Source organism: Cyprinodon tularosa, unplaced genomic scaffold (genome assembly GCF_016077235.1).
Source record: "Cyprinodon tularosa strain WSP-4 unplaced genomic scaffold, ASM1607723v1 ctg66, whole genome shotgun sequence".
NCBI classification, from domain to species: Eukaryota; Metazoa; Chordata; class Actinopteri; order Cyprinodontiformes; family Cyprinodontidae; genus Cyprinodon; species Cyprinodon tularosa.
The window spans coordinates 2440307-2455253 of NW_024039407.1; the positions used below are offsets into that span (position 1 = coordinate 2440307).

At 37.2% G+C, this 14947-nt stretch overlaps 1 protein-coding gene across 1 annotated transcript; it reads left to right on the forward strand.

The window, feature by feature from the left end:
• Window positions 1-416: 416 nt before the first annotated feature.
• Window positions 417-13381, forward strand: LOC119799489 (ras-related protein Rab-7L1-like). The gene is made up of 5 exons (XM_038309406.1): window positions 417-575; window positions 4834-4905; window positions 5037-5218; window positions 10401-10522; window positions 12892-13381. Exons 1-5 carry the CDS (start codon window positions 458-460, stop codon window positions 13016-13018), a joined length of 621 nt encoding a protein of 206 aa, XP_038165334.1. The 5' UTR covers window positions 417-457; the 3' UTR covers window positions 13019-13381.
• Window positions 13382-14947: the final 1566 nt, after the last annotated feature.

A 14947-nucleotide genomic window follows, 5' to 3' on the forward strand; every position in this document is an offset into this window, starting at 1 on the left:
ATTATTAATAGATACAGAAACAATTCTTCTAACCAGGGCTGTTTACTTTTTTGGTCTGCTGGGCTTCAGTTTTCAGTTGCATACAGGCGTGGTTTAAGCTTCTGAACTATTTATGTGACAGTTAACTTCCTTGCATAAAGGGGAATAAACATTAGATCACAGTTGCAACTCAAAAGACAGCAGAGATTGTACACATTTTTTACATTAGATTAAATACCTGTAATAAAAGTAGGAATTCTGCAAAGATATTTTTTATTTATACTAAGTGTTAAAAAAAAATGTAAAATAGCAAAGTTAGATTCAACTTCTGTAAAATGGTAATATGATTCTGATGTTTATAGCTACGGACAAAGGTAAAAGCTCTTCTGTGTTTAACATTTCCTATTTCCTATTTGAACTTTGAGCTTTGGCACATTTCTACTGAACTGTTTCTCAAGTTCTTTCACTTAGCAGAGAAATGACAGAGTACTTGCTGAAAATACTGATTGTAGGTGATGGAAATGTTGGAAAGTCTTCCTTTGTGCACCGATATGTTAGTGGACAGTTCAACAAAACGTACAAGATGACTGTGGGAGGTATGTGTGTGTCTTTTCTTGGCTTTTTATCTTTGCTGACTAGTGTGTATAATGTTTGATATGGAAATCTGACATTCCTGGCTCCTTTGAATGTAGAAGAATTGTAACTTTTACAAACCACATATTGTTCAAATAAACCTAGTGGCACTTTTTTCCTGGCTGTAAAACAAATTCAGTGTTTTTCTAAAATATTTTGTCCTGCTAGTTTCTTTTATTCAGCATAAACAGCAGAAAAAGGCTGAGAGAAGAGAGGAAGAAATAGGGCAAAGTTCTAGTAGGTAGTAAAAACCACTAACCATACGTTCCTTATTACAGTAGGTCGTGATAGTTTGGTGATCCAGTCAACATATGCTTTGGAGATATGTGTCTCCATAATTTTTAATAACTCAGATGATCTAGTTCTGTTAAATCTACTATAACTATGACCGTCACTGTGAACTGAAACAGTTCATAGCTGAATGTGAAACAACTGGGAGGGAAACTCGCTCTTCTAAATCTGAGGCTACTGTTTTCAATCAGTTCAATGGCAGCCTGCTTTCTTCAGGCTAAGTCAGTCTCTGCTTTAACCAGATTGCATAGGAATTATACTTAAAGTTTGTGTGCCATTAAAAGATTTCAGATTTATCAAACATTTGCATGCAAGAAAACAAGCAATTTCCTTGATACAGTAAATCCAACCTTTACATTGAAGACGCCACATGTCCTGCCCTCTATGTGCACACATTAACAATAAATGGTCAATGCAAAGCGACACATGAATGTCATTGTGTTTAAAAAGAGTCAGTGGATTAATGTTAAATTAAAATTAAATCCACAGAGGAGAGAGGGAAAGAAGCACAGTTTTAACCCCCCAAAGATGTGCTGTTGAGTGAGGTACATATGTTTGGTAGCCAAAGTGGCATAAATAAAGAGAAAATATTATACTGTAACTGGTATCTTATTCAGTGTTTGATCTAACAACACCATCCAGACAGGCAATAATATCTCAGCTTAATTGATACATTCAGAGAGTTATTTTGGTCCCAAACATGGCTTCAGGCACAGAGATAATGAATAGTTGATCCTGTGTAACGTCCGTCGGGAACTCCAGAGTGTTAATTTAAAGGAATAGTACACCCAAAACATGATTAGCCTTCATTTTCTACTCACCCCCATGCTGAACAACACCCTGGAGTACTTTTTTGATATCTCAAATGCATCTGGAGATCTGGGAGGCTTCTTGCTGTCTGCTGACATTCAAATAATGGAGGTCTATGGTGACCGAGACAGAAAGGTCCATAAAAGTCCACAAAAAACGTGTCAATATTCCTCCATACTGCTCGTCCAATGTATTCCAAGTGTCCTGAGTGGGTAGCATCCAGAATTTATTCGAAACGAAGTCATTTAGAATGTTTTTAGAGCATAAACAGTAGTGTATAGGATTTCCCTGAATATCCCCCTTTATATTATATTCGGTACATATCCAGCTGTAAACTTAAATCATAACACTAGTTATCTATATATTATATTCATCTATTAGTAAGATTCTGTTTATAATGGTATTCATCTCTATACTTATTCAGTAGAAACCCATGTCCTGTATTTATGGAACCATTATTTATCCTGCACTTGCTGCTATTGCACTTCTGTTTAGTCCTAAACTGCATTTCATTGCCTTGTACCTGTACCTGTGTAATGACAATAAAGTTGAATCTAATCTAATCTAATCTAATCTAATAAAGAAATAATTATATTTAAATATATATCAAATCTTAAATATACCATGGACAGCAGGTTATCCATATTTCGTTGTATTTCACCATACACCAAGCTACCCTTCTTTTTTTCTACATTAGGGTTGTGCACACTGATCATTCTCTTTCTTCTTCTGTCATGAACAGGGAGAATCAGGATCAGTCTCCCCATTACTGGCCCGTTCAGCATTGCAAGAGCAATGCTCTAGGGCAGCAGTTCTCATACCTGGTCCTGAAGTACCATTGCTCTGCAAATTTCTGATATCTTTCTATTGCACCAGATCTGTTTTAAATGATTGCGTGTGCTCCTCAGCAGCCATGAAGTGCTGCAGAAACCTATAATCATTCCTTATATAAGGCAGGTGTGTGGCAGTAAGGAGACATCTAAAACTTTCTGGACAGTCATAAAGCGGCCATCATCATAAATCAGGAAAGCATGAGTCCTGAAAACGCATTATTCTCCCATGTTCAACATTGTTCTGCAGAGCAGTGTCCACCATGCACCATTATGCACAGGTGTCACAGGGGCATTAAATTATTACAGCAATCAGTGTGAATGCCACAACTTGTTACATTTATGTACTGATCTGTGGTATGACTCACACTGTTGATCATCGCGGAGAAGAATATGAATTTTGATTATGGATCTGACTTGCTCATAGGCCTTTTGTTATCTGTTTGACTAGTCTTCATGTATAGTTACTGTATGGTTGACCAATGCAAATATGAGTTATACTGTTAAATCTGATGGTTATGATGACAAAAAGTGACGATGAACACCTAGAAGACTTAATCTAGCTCTGTAGGTGTTTAATCTCATTTCTTCTCCTCACTATATTTGTGGCCTTTTTCTCATTTCCTCCAAAATGTGTGTAAGCAGTGGTCTGAGATGACGAGAGGGACTGCCAAGTTGTTTTTGGTAATGGAAAGTGAAATAAGCAGGTCACTTTTCTGCACGTATAAAAGCTTGATAAGTCAGACTATAGGTCATATGTAGTTAAGACAAAAAAAATCAAAAATTAAAGCTCTTCAAAAAAAACACCCATCTATATTCTGAGCTTTTCACCTTTAGTCATTTCCAGATCTTCATGAAAAGATCATGATTCTAGAAAAAGGCAGATCAATCAAGTCTCTGTCTCATCCATGATGGGGTTAGAGTGTAGCCAGAACTCCTTGACATTGAAATTTGTCAATTTAGGTGGTGGTGGCCCTTTGCTTTCAAAGTACAAACAAATGAAGAAGATCCATTATTTATAAGAAGAACTAGGTGTCTCTTCTGGCCTGGAATATTCTATGCTCCTCAGCACTATAAATAATGGTGTGTATTACCTTTGTATTGGATCTTTTTTTAACCCTGGCCTGAGGCCAGACTCTTTGTACTGATTTAGAAGAGCTGGCTCCTGCTGGGCAAGAGCTCACCACTTTTCTTTTCTTTTCGCTGCTCAGTTCTCACTCAGTGGCTCTGCCCTGCTTGGAGTAAAGCTTTGTTTTCACTGACAGCATGTCAGCCTTTTGGTCAACCACATTTAACATAGAGAGTAGAACACTTCATTAATCCCTGCATAGATTGACAGCAGTTTACAGGTTATGTTTCACTTCTGCATCCTTACACATACAAACTGTAGCTCACAAAACACACATTTCCTTAAAAAACAAAACAAAATAAATGTTATTACTGTCTTACCTTTACTTATAAATGAATAGAAGTCCTCCTTATCTTCCTTCAGTTTTAAAAGTCTCTCTGTCTCAATGGAGATCACTGCCAGGGAAGAAAGCCTTCCTTGATCCGTCCTGTTCCTGCCTTATGTTTTCAGTCTCTTGAGCACCCCCTGCCATGAGGCAAGAGAACTGCCTGCCTCACCTCGAACTTGTTCTCTGCCGTTTATAATCGCTCATTACACGAAACACGTTACACAAACACAGTTGGTGACAAAAAGCTCTGTACATTATATACATAAGCCAAATTATTAGAAATAAGTTCACATATTACATTTGTTTAAACCATTTTATTGACGCCGTACAGCAACATGCTCTCTCCGCTTTGCAGCCAGCGCAGAGCCTGGGGCAATTAGTTTGAGCAGTACACGAGACAAACAAACAAAAGCAAGCATGTAATGACATAAAAAAATAAGATGATTAAAAAAGAAAAGACAGGAAGCTTAAGAACCAACGTTAATAATGATTACAAAACACAGAAAGATAGTAAAAAAGATAACACGGCTATCTTTTAAATCAAAATAAAATTATTAAAAAACACAGCCACACCACATAGAATTTAAAAGCCAAATGGCTGTTGGTATAAAATAGCAGTAGCAAAGCAGTTTGTTTTACAGTCAGGCGTTACATAGTGGCGTCCTGAAGGCAACAAAGGGAATTTAAAGAATTTAAAGATAAGGGCTCATACCAGTGTGAAAACAATGAGCGTGTCTGTTTCAGAAAATATGTTTCAACATCTTTTATGAATCTGAGATTTTCTATATTAGCTCAATCTGTGTTACTGATGTGGAATTTATTTTCTTCTCTAGTGGATTTCTCTGTTAAGTTGCTGCACTGGTCTGACAAAGAAAAAGTCAGAGTACAACTTTGGGATATTGCAGGTAAGAAAGGGGTTGATTTCAGGTCTGTTGTGCATGAATGCAAATATTGGTTTAGCAAAGAATGACATGAGTAGAAATATTTGCAGACTGAGGAACTGTGAATAGTTGTTTTTCTTTTTTTTTTCCCCCAGGCCAGGAGCGTTTCATATCAATGACTAGATTGTATTATAAAGGTGCAATGGGCTGTATTGTGATGTTTGATGTCACAAACTCAACTAGTTTCCAAAACTGTCACTACTGGAAACAAGACCTGGACAACAAGACCATGCTCCCAAATGGACGCCCCATCCCATGCATCCTGCTGGCGAACAAGGTGATTCAGTGCATTCAGTCAGTGCATGATACATTAGGAGAGCTTGCAGGCTTAGCACAGATGAATAAATATCTCGCTCATGTTTTTTGTGTGAGCTATATGACGTCTAAAGGCTTTTGGTTTGTAGACTAAGCATTAATCTGCAACAATCTCTTGGTCCCTGGAATTTTAGATTTCTTTGAATTTGCACATATATTTATGTCCTGTTGTCTTCCAACTGTTTATTGGTACTAAACACAAAATACTAAAAGAAGTTAGTTCCAGGAAATTCTGAACTATTGAAGTTATAAGAGAATTAACAAAATAAGAATGATTACCGGTACGTTAAGAAATTTAGATGTAGAGATGCCAGAACCAGTCAAATGTACCTTTAACATTAGATGTATACATATTGTATAAAAAATACATGACTTTTTATGCTCACGGTCTGGTTTTTAATCACTACTTTCCTGCTTTAGGTCAAAAAAGATTAAGAAATCCCTGAATACTGCAGACAGAATTTTAAAATGTTAATTTATTTTTTATTTTTTTTGTTCAGAAGATTACATACAGTTTCTTGGATTTTGGTCCACTGTAAATCTAATTACCGTTATTTTAAAAAAAAGCATGTAAAGTGGTTGCACTTACAAAAATATGTAAACTAGGTATTTTATTTTTGGAACTAAAGAGAACATTATTTGAAGAGTAAATTTGTACACATTAAGACAACTTAGAAAAATAATTTTAATATATTAAATAATTGCATTGCATTTACTGGTAAATCCACTCATTGCCCCTTAATCTGTCAGGGTCGCAGTGTGGCTGGTGGAAGGGATCATTTAGAGGCGCCAATTAACCTAACAGTCATGTTATTGGACTGTGGTAAGATGCCAGAGTACCCCGAAATAACCCACACATGCACATGGAGAACACGCAAACTCCAGAAAGAGGGAATCAATCCCAGGCCCTTCTTGCTGCAAATCAACATGGCTACAAACTGCACCACCGTGCAGCCCACTGTTATCCAATCTTATGAAAGTTGGGATAACACAGCAGTTCTGGGTTATATGTCATTGATCTGAAATATGATATACTTTCTAAAACCAAGGGGGAAAAATGCATTTAAAACAAATATCTCTACATAAATCAAAAACAGGTTCCAATATTCTAAAATGTTCTGAATTACAATTAAAAATAGTGAATGTTTTCTTTTTCTTATTATTATTAACTGTAAACATTGTCTTTAATGACATCCACAAACAGCATACTGTAATTTATATGCTTTGCTGCAGGCCAGTATCATGGCATCTCATAGTCTATCGTCCTTGTGTAATTTGTCAATGTTACCTTGAACCAACATTGTAGAACATGGTTTTAACCTACATTATTCTGAGCTGTTTACAGTGTTGATTAATGACATAGAATATCGATTTACAGATTACATTATGATATATAGTAATATGTAAATGTGCAAGTCTATAGTCAGGGGTTCATTTGTATTTTGTATCACCTTGACAGGTTGATAGTAGTGAAACCTGCAATAATATGTGGTTTGGAGATGGATAGATTTTTCAAAAGACATTGGTCTGCACTACAGGTAATTAGCAAAGAATGGAATGGGACATTTATGGGCAAGATTGAAGATTTTTTAAGCATGCACATCACACCTTGTGATTTACTCCAAAAGCTGACTTAATTTAAAGATCACTTTTCGAGTGATGCTGATCCCTTTAAACACAGTTGAACTTGCATCGGTCAGATATTCATGCGCCTTTTAAGATGGGTTAAGTATACGCCAATCAAACATCAGCGTATCGTAAATTAAGCTGCAGTCAAACCTTAATGTTATTGCAGAGGCGTGCACAGACATTTTGGGGGCAGGTGCTCAGGAGGGGGGGGGGCACTTTTTAGCGCACGTGTAACACTTAATTATAAAAAAAAAATAAACGCATGTTGAATGAAATTTGACTTTTATTTGTAACATTCTCTAAACGTGAGACATGGAAAAAAGTCACATCACCAACAGAACAGACTAAAGCGTACTTCTTTCATCTGGCTCATCTCCCTGTTTTCCCTCACCCATCTGTTCTCCCTCATCCTGGTCTTTTTCTGTCTCTGTGTCTTCCCTGAACTCTTCCTCATCTCCTGTCCTGGTAGATGTTGATGGTATAGAGCTTCCCTGCTGTGACTGGCTACAATATATTAATAATAACCATCATGACAATAATAATGATAATAATAATAATAATAATAATAATAATAATAATAATAATAATAATAATAATAATAATAATAATAATAATAATAATAATAATAATAATAATAATAATAATAATAGCTTTAACAAATATGCCACATTAGTTTAAATAATGGGCTATTAGGGCAACATGACTGGAAGTCTTGTCACATGGATATGACTTATGGTAGCCTACAAAATAATAGCTATTTTAAAACCTGCTGCACAAACCACTTAAAAATAAAATGTGAACAGCTTTTAAGATTTTTCAATATGATTAACCCTCCTTTCTTGGTATTGTGCTGCAATTACTAAATCAATATACAATTAAGACAATAAAGAGACCAAAATGTGTTAATTTATGTTGCCTAACAAAACCTATACAACAGAAAACGTTTGTCTTAACACATAGATTTGTACAGAAGCGGATTAGGGCCACTGAAAAAAAAGAAAAGTTAACTGATTTTTAAATTTTATTTCAGTTTAACATGAGAAAAAAGTCAGAATTCTGACTTTTTTATTGTCAGAATTCTGAGATTAAAGTCAGAATACTGAGCAAAGAGTCAGAATTCTCAGCAAAAAGTCAGAATTATGAGAAAAAAGTTAGAATTATGAGATTAAAGTCAGCATTCTGACTTTTTTCCCATACTAAACTGAAATAAAATTAAAAAATCAGTTAACTTATTTTTTTTTTTCAGTGGCCCTAATCCTCTTCCGTATTTGCAATTGCAAACTCTACCAAAATTATTTGTAGCCTATGTGGTCGTCCTCACGTTATCTGTCATTGACTTGGGCTACAGTGTAAAACTTTCAGAATCAGGTTTATTGCCATTGTTAGTGAAGGAGTTCACAAACTAGGAAATTTTTATGGTACAATCGTGCAACATGAAACATATAATATGGAATAGGTAAATAAAATTATAAAAATATCTAAAAACTGTGGGTATACGTCATGCAATAAAATAGACTAATGTATACACTTAAGATAAAAAATATGGATACAAAATATAAAAAGTAAAATAGCATCTTACAAGGAGACAACTAGTTTATCTGGTGACCAGTCGGCAAAATGCGTATTCGGTGCTGCTGAATGAGACATTTTAATGCACAACAAAATGATTTTGCTTGATCTGTATCTTACCTGGCTAATGGGGCACGGGAGAAGCAGCCTGTCAGCGACCGTTCCTGCTATCTGAAGACACTTACAGAACTGCTATGATGCTGCGCATCTGGCATGCCCTGCGGGCGACCGAGCGAGTTCACGTGACAAAGGAAGAGAGAGAGGCTGGTCGTTTGTGCGCAAGTAGGTCGGTCATTTCGGGGCATTGTTTCAGTCGTTTTTAATGGCTCAGGTTTTCAAAAGATCTTTTCAAAACCGACCTCAGTAAAATCTTAATAATATTAATAATAATAATAAAAAAAAAACGAGTTTCAAAAGGGCATTTTCTTTGATAGAGGGCAAACTTCCTAGTGCTTTAGCACCACCTAGTGTCTATGTGTGCACGCCCCTGTGTTATTGTGTATTATATAATTAGATGGATGGAAAAGATTCCCTGTGGTGACTCCCACAGGGAGCAGCATAAATAAATAAACCCTTGCAAATTATCACTGATAAAAGCTTTGATATTATAAATGAATAAAGTCTAACAGTTATTTAACAGTTGTGCAACTATAGCAACAGTGGCATTGGATGTGGGAGTTTGCTCTGCAACTGCAGTGTTGTCGGGCCATGCCCGACTCTGGCTTTCAGTGTCATTGTGTCCTTGAGCAAGACACTTCCCCTGCATTGTCTGGTGATGGTGGTCGGATGGACTGTTGGCACCATTGTACTGCGACCTCGCTTCTATCAGTGAGCCTCAGGACAGCTGTGGCTACAATGTAGCTTACCACCATCAGTGTGTGCATGAATGGATGAATGACTGAATTTAGTCTAAATGGCTTTAGTCAAATGATCCAACTTGAAAAAGTGCCATATAAGAAAAGACCATGTTACCATTAAAAATTTTACAGATAATGAATATAGTACGTAACTAGAACTGGAAGTTATAGTTAATTAATAGATCATTAAAATCAACGCTAAAACCTACATTAGTGCATAATTATGATTATTAGTTAAATTATTATTGGAGTCTGGGTTACTCAACAGGGTTCTTTAGTGTTCTTCTCAAGGATGGACTTCTGGACCGGCTGTTAGAGTTTTCCTTCCAGTTTTCTTTCACCAATTTAGTAATTTAGAGTATGGTTATCAGCAGAGGTGTTAATCACCAACCAAAGGAAAATGTTCCTGTTTCTTCAAGTGTTAACCAAAGGGGAGACTAATCTGGCTCTGAGAGAAAAATCGTTCACCATATAAATAATCACACAACACCACTGGTTATAATATCTGTATCTTGATTGCCTAATAATCCATATTAAAGTATTGTTGTAGCCATTAAAATACCAGCAGATGCAATCAAAATATGCCAGACTGTAACAATGGGTCATAAATCTCATTAAATGGCTGCCTGGCCAAATAAGGTAGCTTGGAGTTAATAATGCTGGACACTTAACCTTATCACATTAACTCTCGGGACGAAAAGAGAAAAATCAACACATACAGCCCCACACATCCTTATTAACACACACACTTCATAAATTCAACATTCAGTTCAGAACCCTTTGATATAAAATCATTGACATCTAAGATCTAGGAGTTTTCTTCAGTTAAAACACATGGAATTTATCTATTCTTGTCCAGTGAAGGTATAAGCTGTAGCCGATATCAGCTCTTTTGGCCTCTTTGGTCGACCAAAGACGAGATGCTGATGAAAGACACAACTTTCAGCTTTCTCTGAATCATAGGCAGTTGGCATACTGGTTTCACCAGTGAACATGGACAATTCAAAGGAAAGGGATGTATTTTTAACTGAATGACTACTAACAAGTTTGTCTCTTTTGTGCCCTCTATTCTGTCCTGCTCTCCCACAGTGTGATCTTTCTCAATGGGCTGTCAAAGCAGAAAGTATAGAGAAGTTCTGCAAGGCAAATGGTTTTTTAACATGGATGGAAACTTCTGTCAAAGATAACAAGAATGTTGGAGAGGCTATGAGGTAACCTGCCATGTTGACTCAAAACCACTACATCCAAAGCTTACATGGTGCAGCATGACAACTAACAATGTTTATACTTCCATTTTCTTTATTATACACTTACTTCTATCTTTGGGTTGATTTTAACATTTGCTTTTAAAGTTTTATAATGTCTGGTACCATAATATTGTTTTGATCTTCTTAAAATTCAAGCTCCACTAATAGAATTTGAGCCGAGCAGCTGCCATGATTTGTGGTTAAGTCCGTGTCACACCTTGATGATTTAGCCAGTATATGCTTGACGTCCCAGAATCTTCTACAATGCTGGCATACGCTGAACTTTCTATGTATATTTTCAATTTTGGGCGTATACAAAGAGTATTCATAACCAGTCCAGAATCATATCCAATGACAGTCTAATTTATGCATAGCACACAACAGCGTAATGCCCATTAAATTTCACAAGCCAGTGTCCTGAGGGGGGCAGCAATGTGCCCGGAGACTCCCAACCTGTATAAAAAGATTTCTTTGATCGTTTTATTAACCTAGCTGCCCACCAAAAACAAATAAATAAAAAGGTTTGCAGTTGCAGCAGATTCAGCATCATGTCTGCTAGGAAATGTGTTGGTCATGGATGTGACCATCACACTCACCTTCTCGCTCACTCTATAATGGGGATGAAGTCTGAAGGAGAACTGACAGGTTCCTCCTGTGAACCCACTTTCATACCAAAATGCTGCCAATACACCATTATACAGTAGCTGTAAGTTAGAAACTTATTCAGCGGTCATTTGAAATGCGTCAAATTTGTTGATTTGCATTGGAGATAAGTCATTGATAAGTTATGCATAAGTTCATAGGTTTTAGATAAGCTAGACACTACGACTTATGAGTAACTTACACTTAACATATGTCAACGATCAAAAACTTACCTGCAACTTGTGCACTGAAACAGATGTGCCTGTGTGTTCTAGTGTTCTTCAGCGTGCTCATAACTTATACAACGTATGCTAGCATTTTTGCCAGATTTTTCATACTTCAGGCATACGCTGTCTAAATTATCAAGATGTGACAGGGGCTTCAGGGAAGGACTAGCGATGGGAAGTTCATCTATTTTGGCCCGGCTCACAAAAGGCTCTCTATTAATTGTTATCTGTAACTTATTTATTTTAGCTTAAGTGGGCAAATATCGATATTTTGTATGGTAATGAATACTTTTACATTCAGTGCTTTTATGTCAAAGACAATGATTTTAAACTCTAAATAAATCCTGACCTCCTCATTAATATAGTTTGCTCTATTAACCTGTATACTTATTTAATTGTTGTTTGTTAATATCAAAGTCAATGTCCATTTATTTATACAGTAAAGCATATACAAAATGAACAAATGTTGACAAAGTACAGCTCAATGAAATAACATAAGAACATATATATATATTCAAAAAACAAAGTTAAAACTACAACTAATATACTCCCTAACTATGATAATAAGACAAACAAACTCAGTTAGGATCAGACGCCAAGGAATAGAAGTCCAATCACCTCTGAATTTTATCATGGATCTTTCTAAGAGAAACTGGTTAGTTGACCGAAGTACTTTTTCTGGAATGTAAATGTTAAGATCACAGGAGATCATAGAAGCTACTTGGATTCTGTTTGGCTCATTCATAGCACTGTTTTTGATTAGTGATATGAAGTGGTCAATCCATTTCAGTTTTCAAAGACAAGCATCAAAATCTTAAAATCTAACCCTTAAACAAACTGGCAGCAAGTGAGAAAAAGCCAAAACCGGTAATACGTGCTGTCATTTTTAATACCTTTTTAAAGACAATCTGCTGCATTTTGGACCATTTTTAAGCAATGCAAAGATTTTATACCTAGTAAATGGTAAATGGCCTGTACTTATATAGCCCCTTTTTAAGTCAGGAGACTTCAAACCACTTTACTGTACACTACATTCAGTCATTCACCCATTTACGCACACACTGATGGTGGCAAGCTACATTGTAGCCACAGCTGCCCTGGGGCTCACTGACAGAAGCAAGGCTGCCGTACACTGGCGCCACCGGGCCCTCTGACCACCATCAGTAGGCAATGCAGGTGAAGTGTCTTGCCCAAGGACACAACGACACTGAAAGCCGGAGCCGGGGTTTGAACTGTCAACCCTTCGATTTCAGGGAAAACTCCTACACCTGACGCCAGTGTTGCCCCAGGCTAACATACAATTCTGTAGAATAATAAACACTGGACTGCATGATTGCGCTCATCTGGTAGTCTAGTTAAAAGCACCATCCAAAGTAAAACCTAAAGTTCTGACAGTAGAATGACTGTATGGGGCCAAGACTATCATGGGTTACATTTAATTTGTTAATATGCTTGTTTTTTCAGGAGGCTGGTGGAGGAGGCGTTATCATTGGAGTCCAGTTTGGATCCACTGCAGGCCAAAACAGAAGTTGGTCTTCAACCAGAATTGGAGTCAAAACTCAGCAGCAGTGCAGGAAGAAGCTGCTGCTGAGGCAGCAAACATTTTTATCTAGTAGACAGACAATCTAAAACACCTAAAGTTGGAATCAAGTAATTAAGGGCACTTCATGATAGTGTTACAGGTTATTTTTTAAGTCTTGGCACCGCTTTGACATGATAGGTCACATAAATAAATGCTGAATGTACACTTTATACATAAGCTGTGTAACTGAAACATAATTTAACTTTATTTAGAAACTGTTCACTACAAAGGTATTCAAAACTGATCCTTCTTTGAATCCATAAACCTGTTGTAAAAATAGTCATAAAAATTTTTCATCAAAGGAAAACAGTGACAGGTGTGGGGTCTCTTAAAGTTTCTATTACTTTATAGCAATTAAAACATCAGTATGAATGTCTTGGAATGTCTTTTTTTTTTTACAAATTTCTTATTTTGGATTAGCTTATGAATAATTTCTGATCAAATAAATATAACTTGCTTGAAAATGCAGCTGTTGGCTGCTGTAAATAAAGATGATCAAATTAATTATAGACCTTTTCCTGTATGTTTTATTATATTTACCAAGTTTTATATATACAATTTATTTATATTAACTATACGTTGAGTTGGGTATCTAATAGGGAGTTGGCTGAAGTAGTAAATACTTATCTGTCTCAATCTGCTTGAATTTTTATTTCATCCCTAATAATACATCAATTTAAGAAATTAGATTCAACTGTAAAAAAAAAATTGTTTTTGGATAAGAAACAAATGTGTTACTCACTAACTGTAACGGATGGGGTCAGTGCTGTTTGAAACAAGCTTTATTTAGAAATAACTCAAAGCGGGGTTCAGGGCATGCTGCTCGCTCCAAAGCAGGAAACCTCCTGTGGCAGAGACAACAGGTTAGTGATCAGCTGATCACGGGCTAGAGTGAGAGAAGCTGTATCACTAACCTGATTGCGGGGCTTCCGAGTCTGGGGAACCGACTTGGTCCGGGGCTTTGGGGGGTCACTGTTGTGCAGCCAATAGGCAGGCAGGCACTCCGTTCAGGATTATCCAGGGGCGTTATCCAGAGAGGTCCGGGGTCCGTGCACAGAGGGAACAGATATCCAGCAGAAGTACAGGTAGGGTTTTTCCAGGGGTGTAATCCAGAGGGGTCAGGGGTCCAAAAACAGAGAGACAGATTTCCAGCGGCAGTACAGGTTGGGTTTTTTCAAGAGAGGGGGTCCAAGTCCGGACAAGATTTGTTAACGGGGAAGCAGAGAGACTTCACAAAGGTTGGGGGTGGGGACCCGGTACTCACAAGCTGGCAGGGTCAGATTGACAAAAGGCTTCACTGGGTCAGGCTGGTAGGCAGGTCCAAGGACAGAAATGGGTCAGGCAACAGACAGGCAATCACAAGGTAAAATGCTGGAATGCTCATGCAGGTGGCTAGAGACAATCTGGCACTGGCAGCTGATCTGCAGAGGGTATATATGAGGTGAAAACAGCTGTGATGAATGGTGGATCAGACCAATAACAGAGCCGAGACTGTCACACTAACGATGTGATGAACTGGAACTAAAGTAAATCACCGGAGACGAGTGACCAGAAGCAAATGGAGCATGGAGCTGAAGTGAACCTTGCAAGGATTAGCTTTCCCACCAAGAATACTTCAAGAGCAAATCCACAACATAAGCAGAGGGTAACAAAAGAACTCAGAATAAGGTTTAAAAATCTGCAAACAACACACTTGACTCAATCAATGTAAGAGTTCATGATTCCACAATACGAAAGAGGGACCTGACAAACAGCCCAGCTCTAAGGCCAGAGCCATTCCAGACCAAAGAGAATACAAAGGCGAGACAACATTGCAGTTTTCTTGAAGGTGCCCCACACACTACGTGAAAGTCACGTACAGTAGTATGTAACACAATGTGTTTTGTTCCCTAGTAGGGAGGGATATGTTAGCCCTAAGAAACACATCTTGGTTCTCCA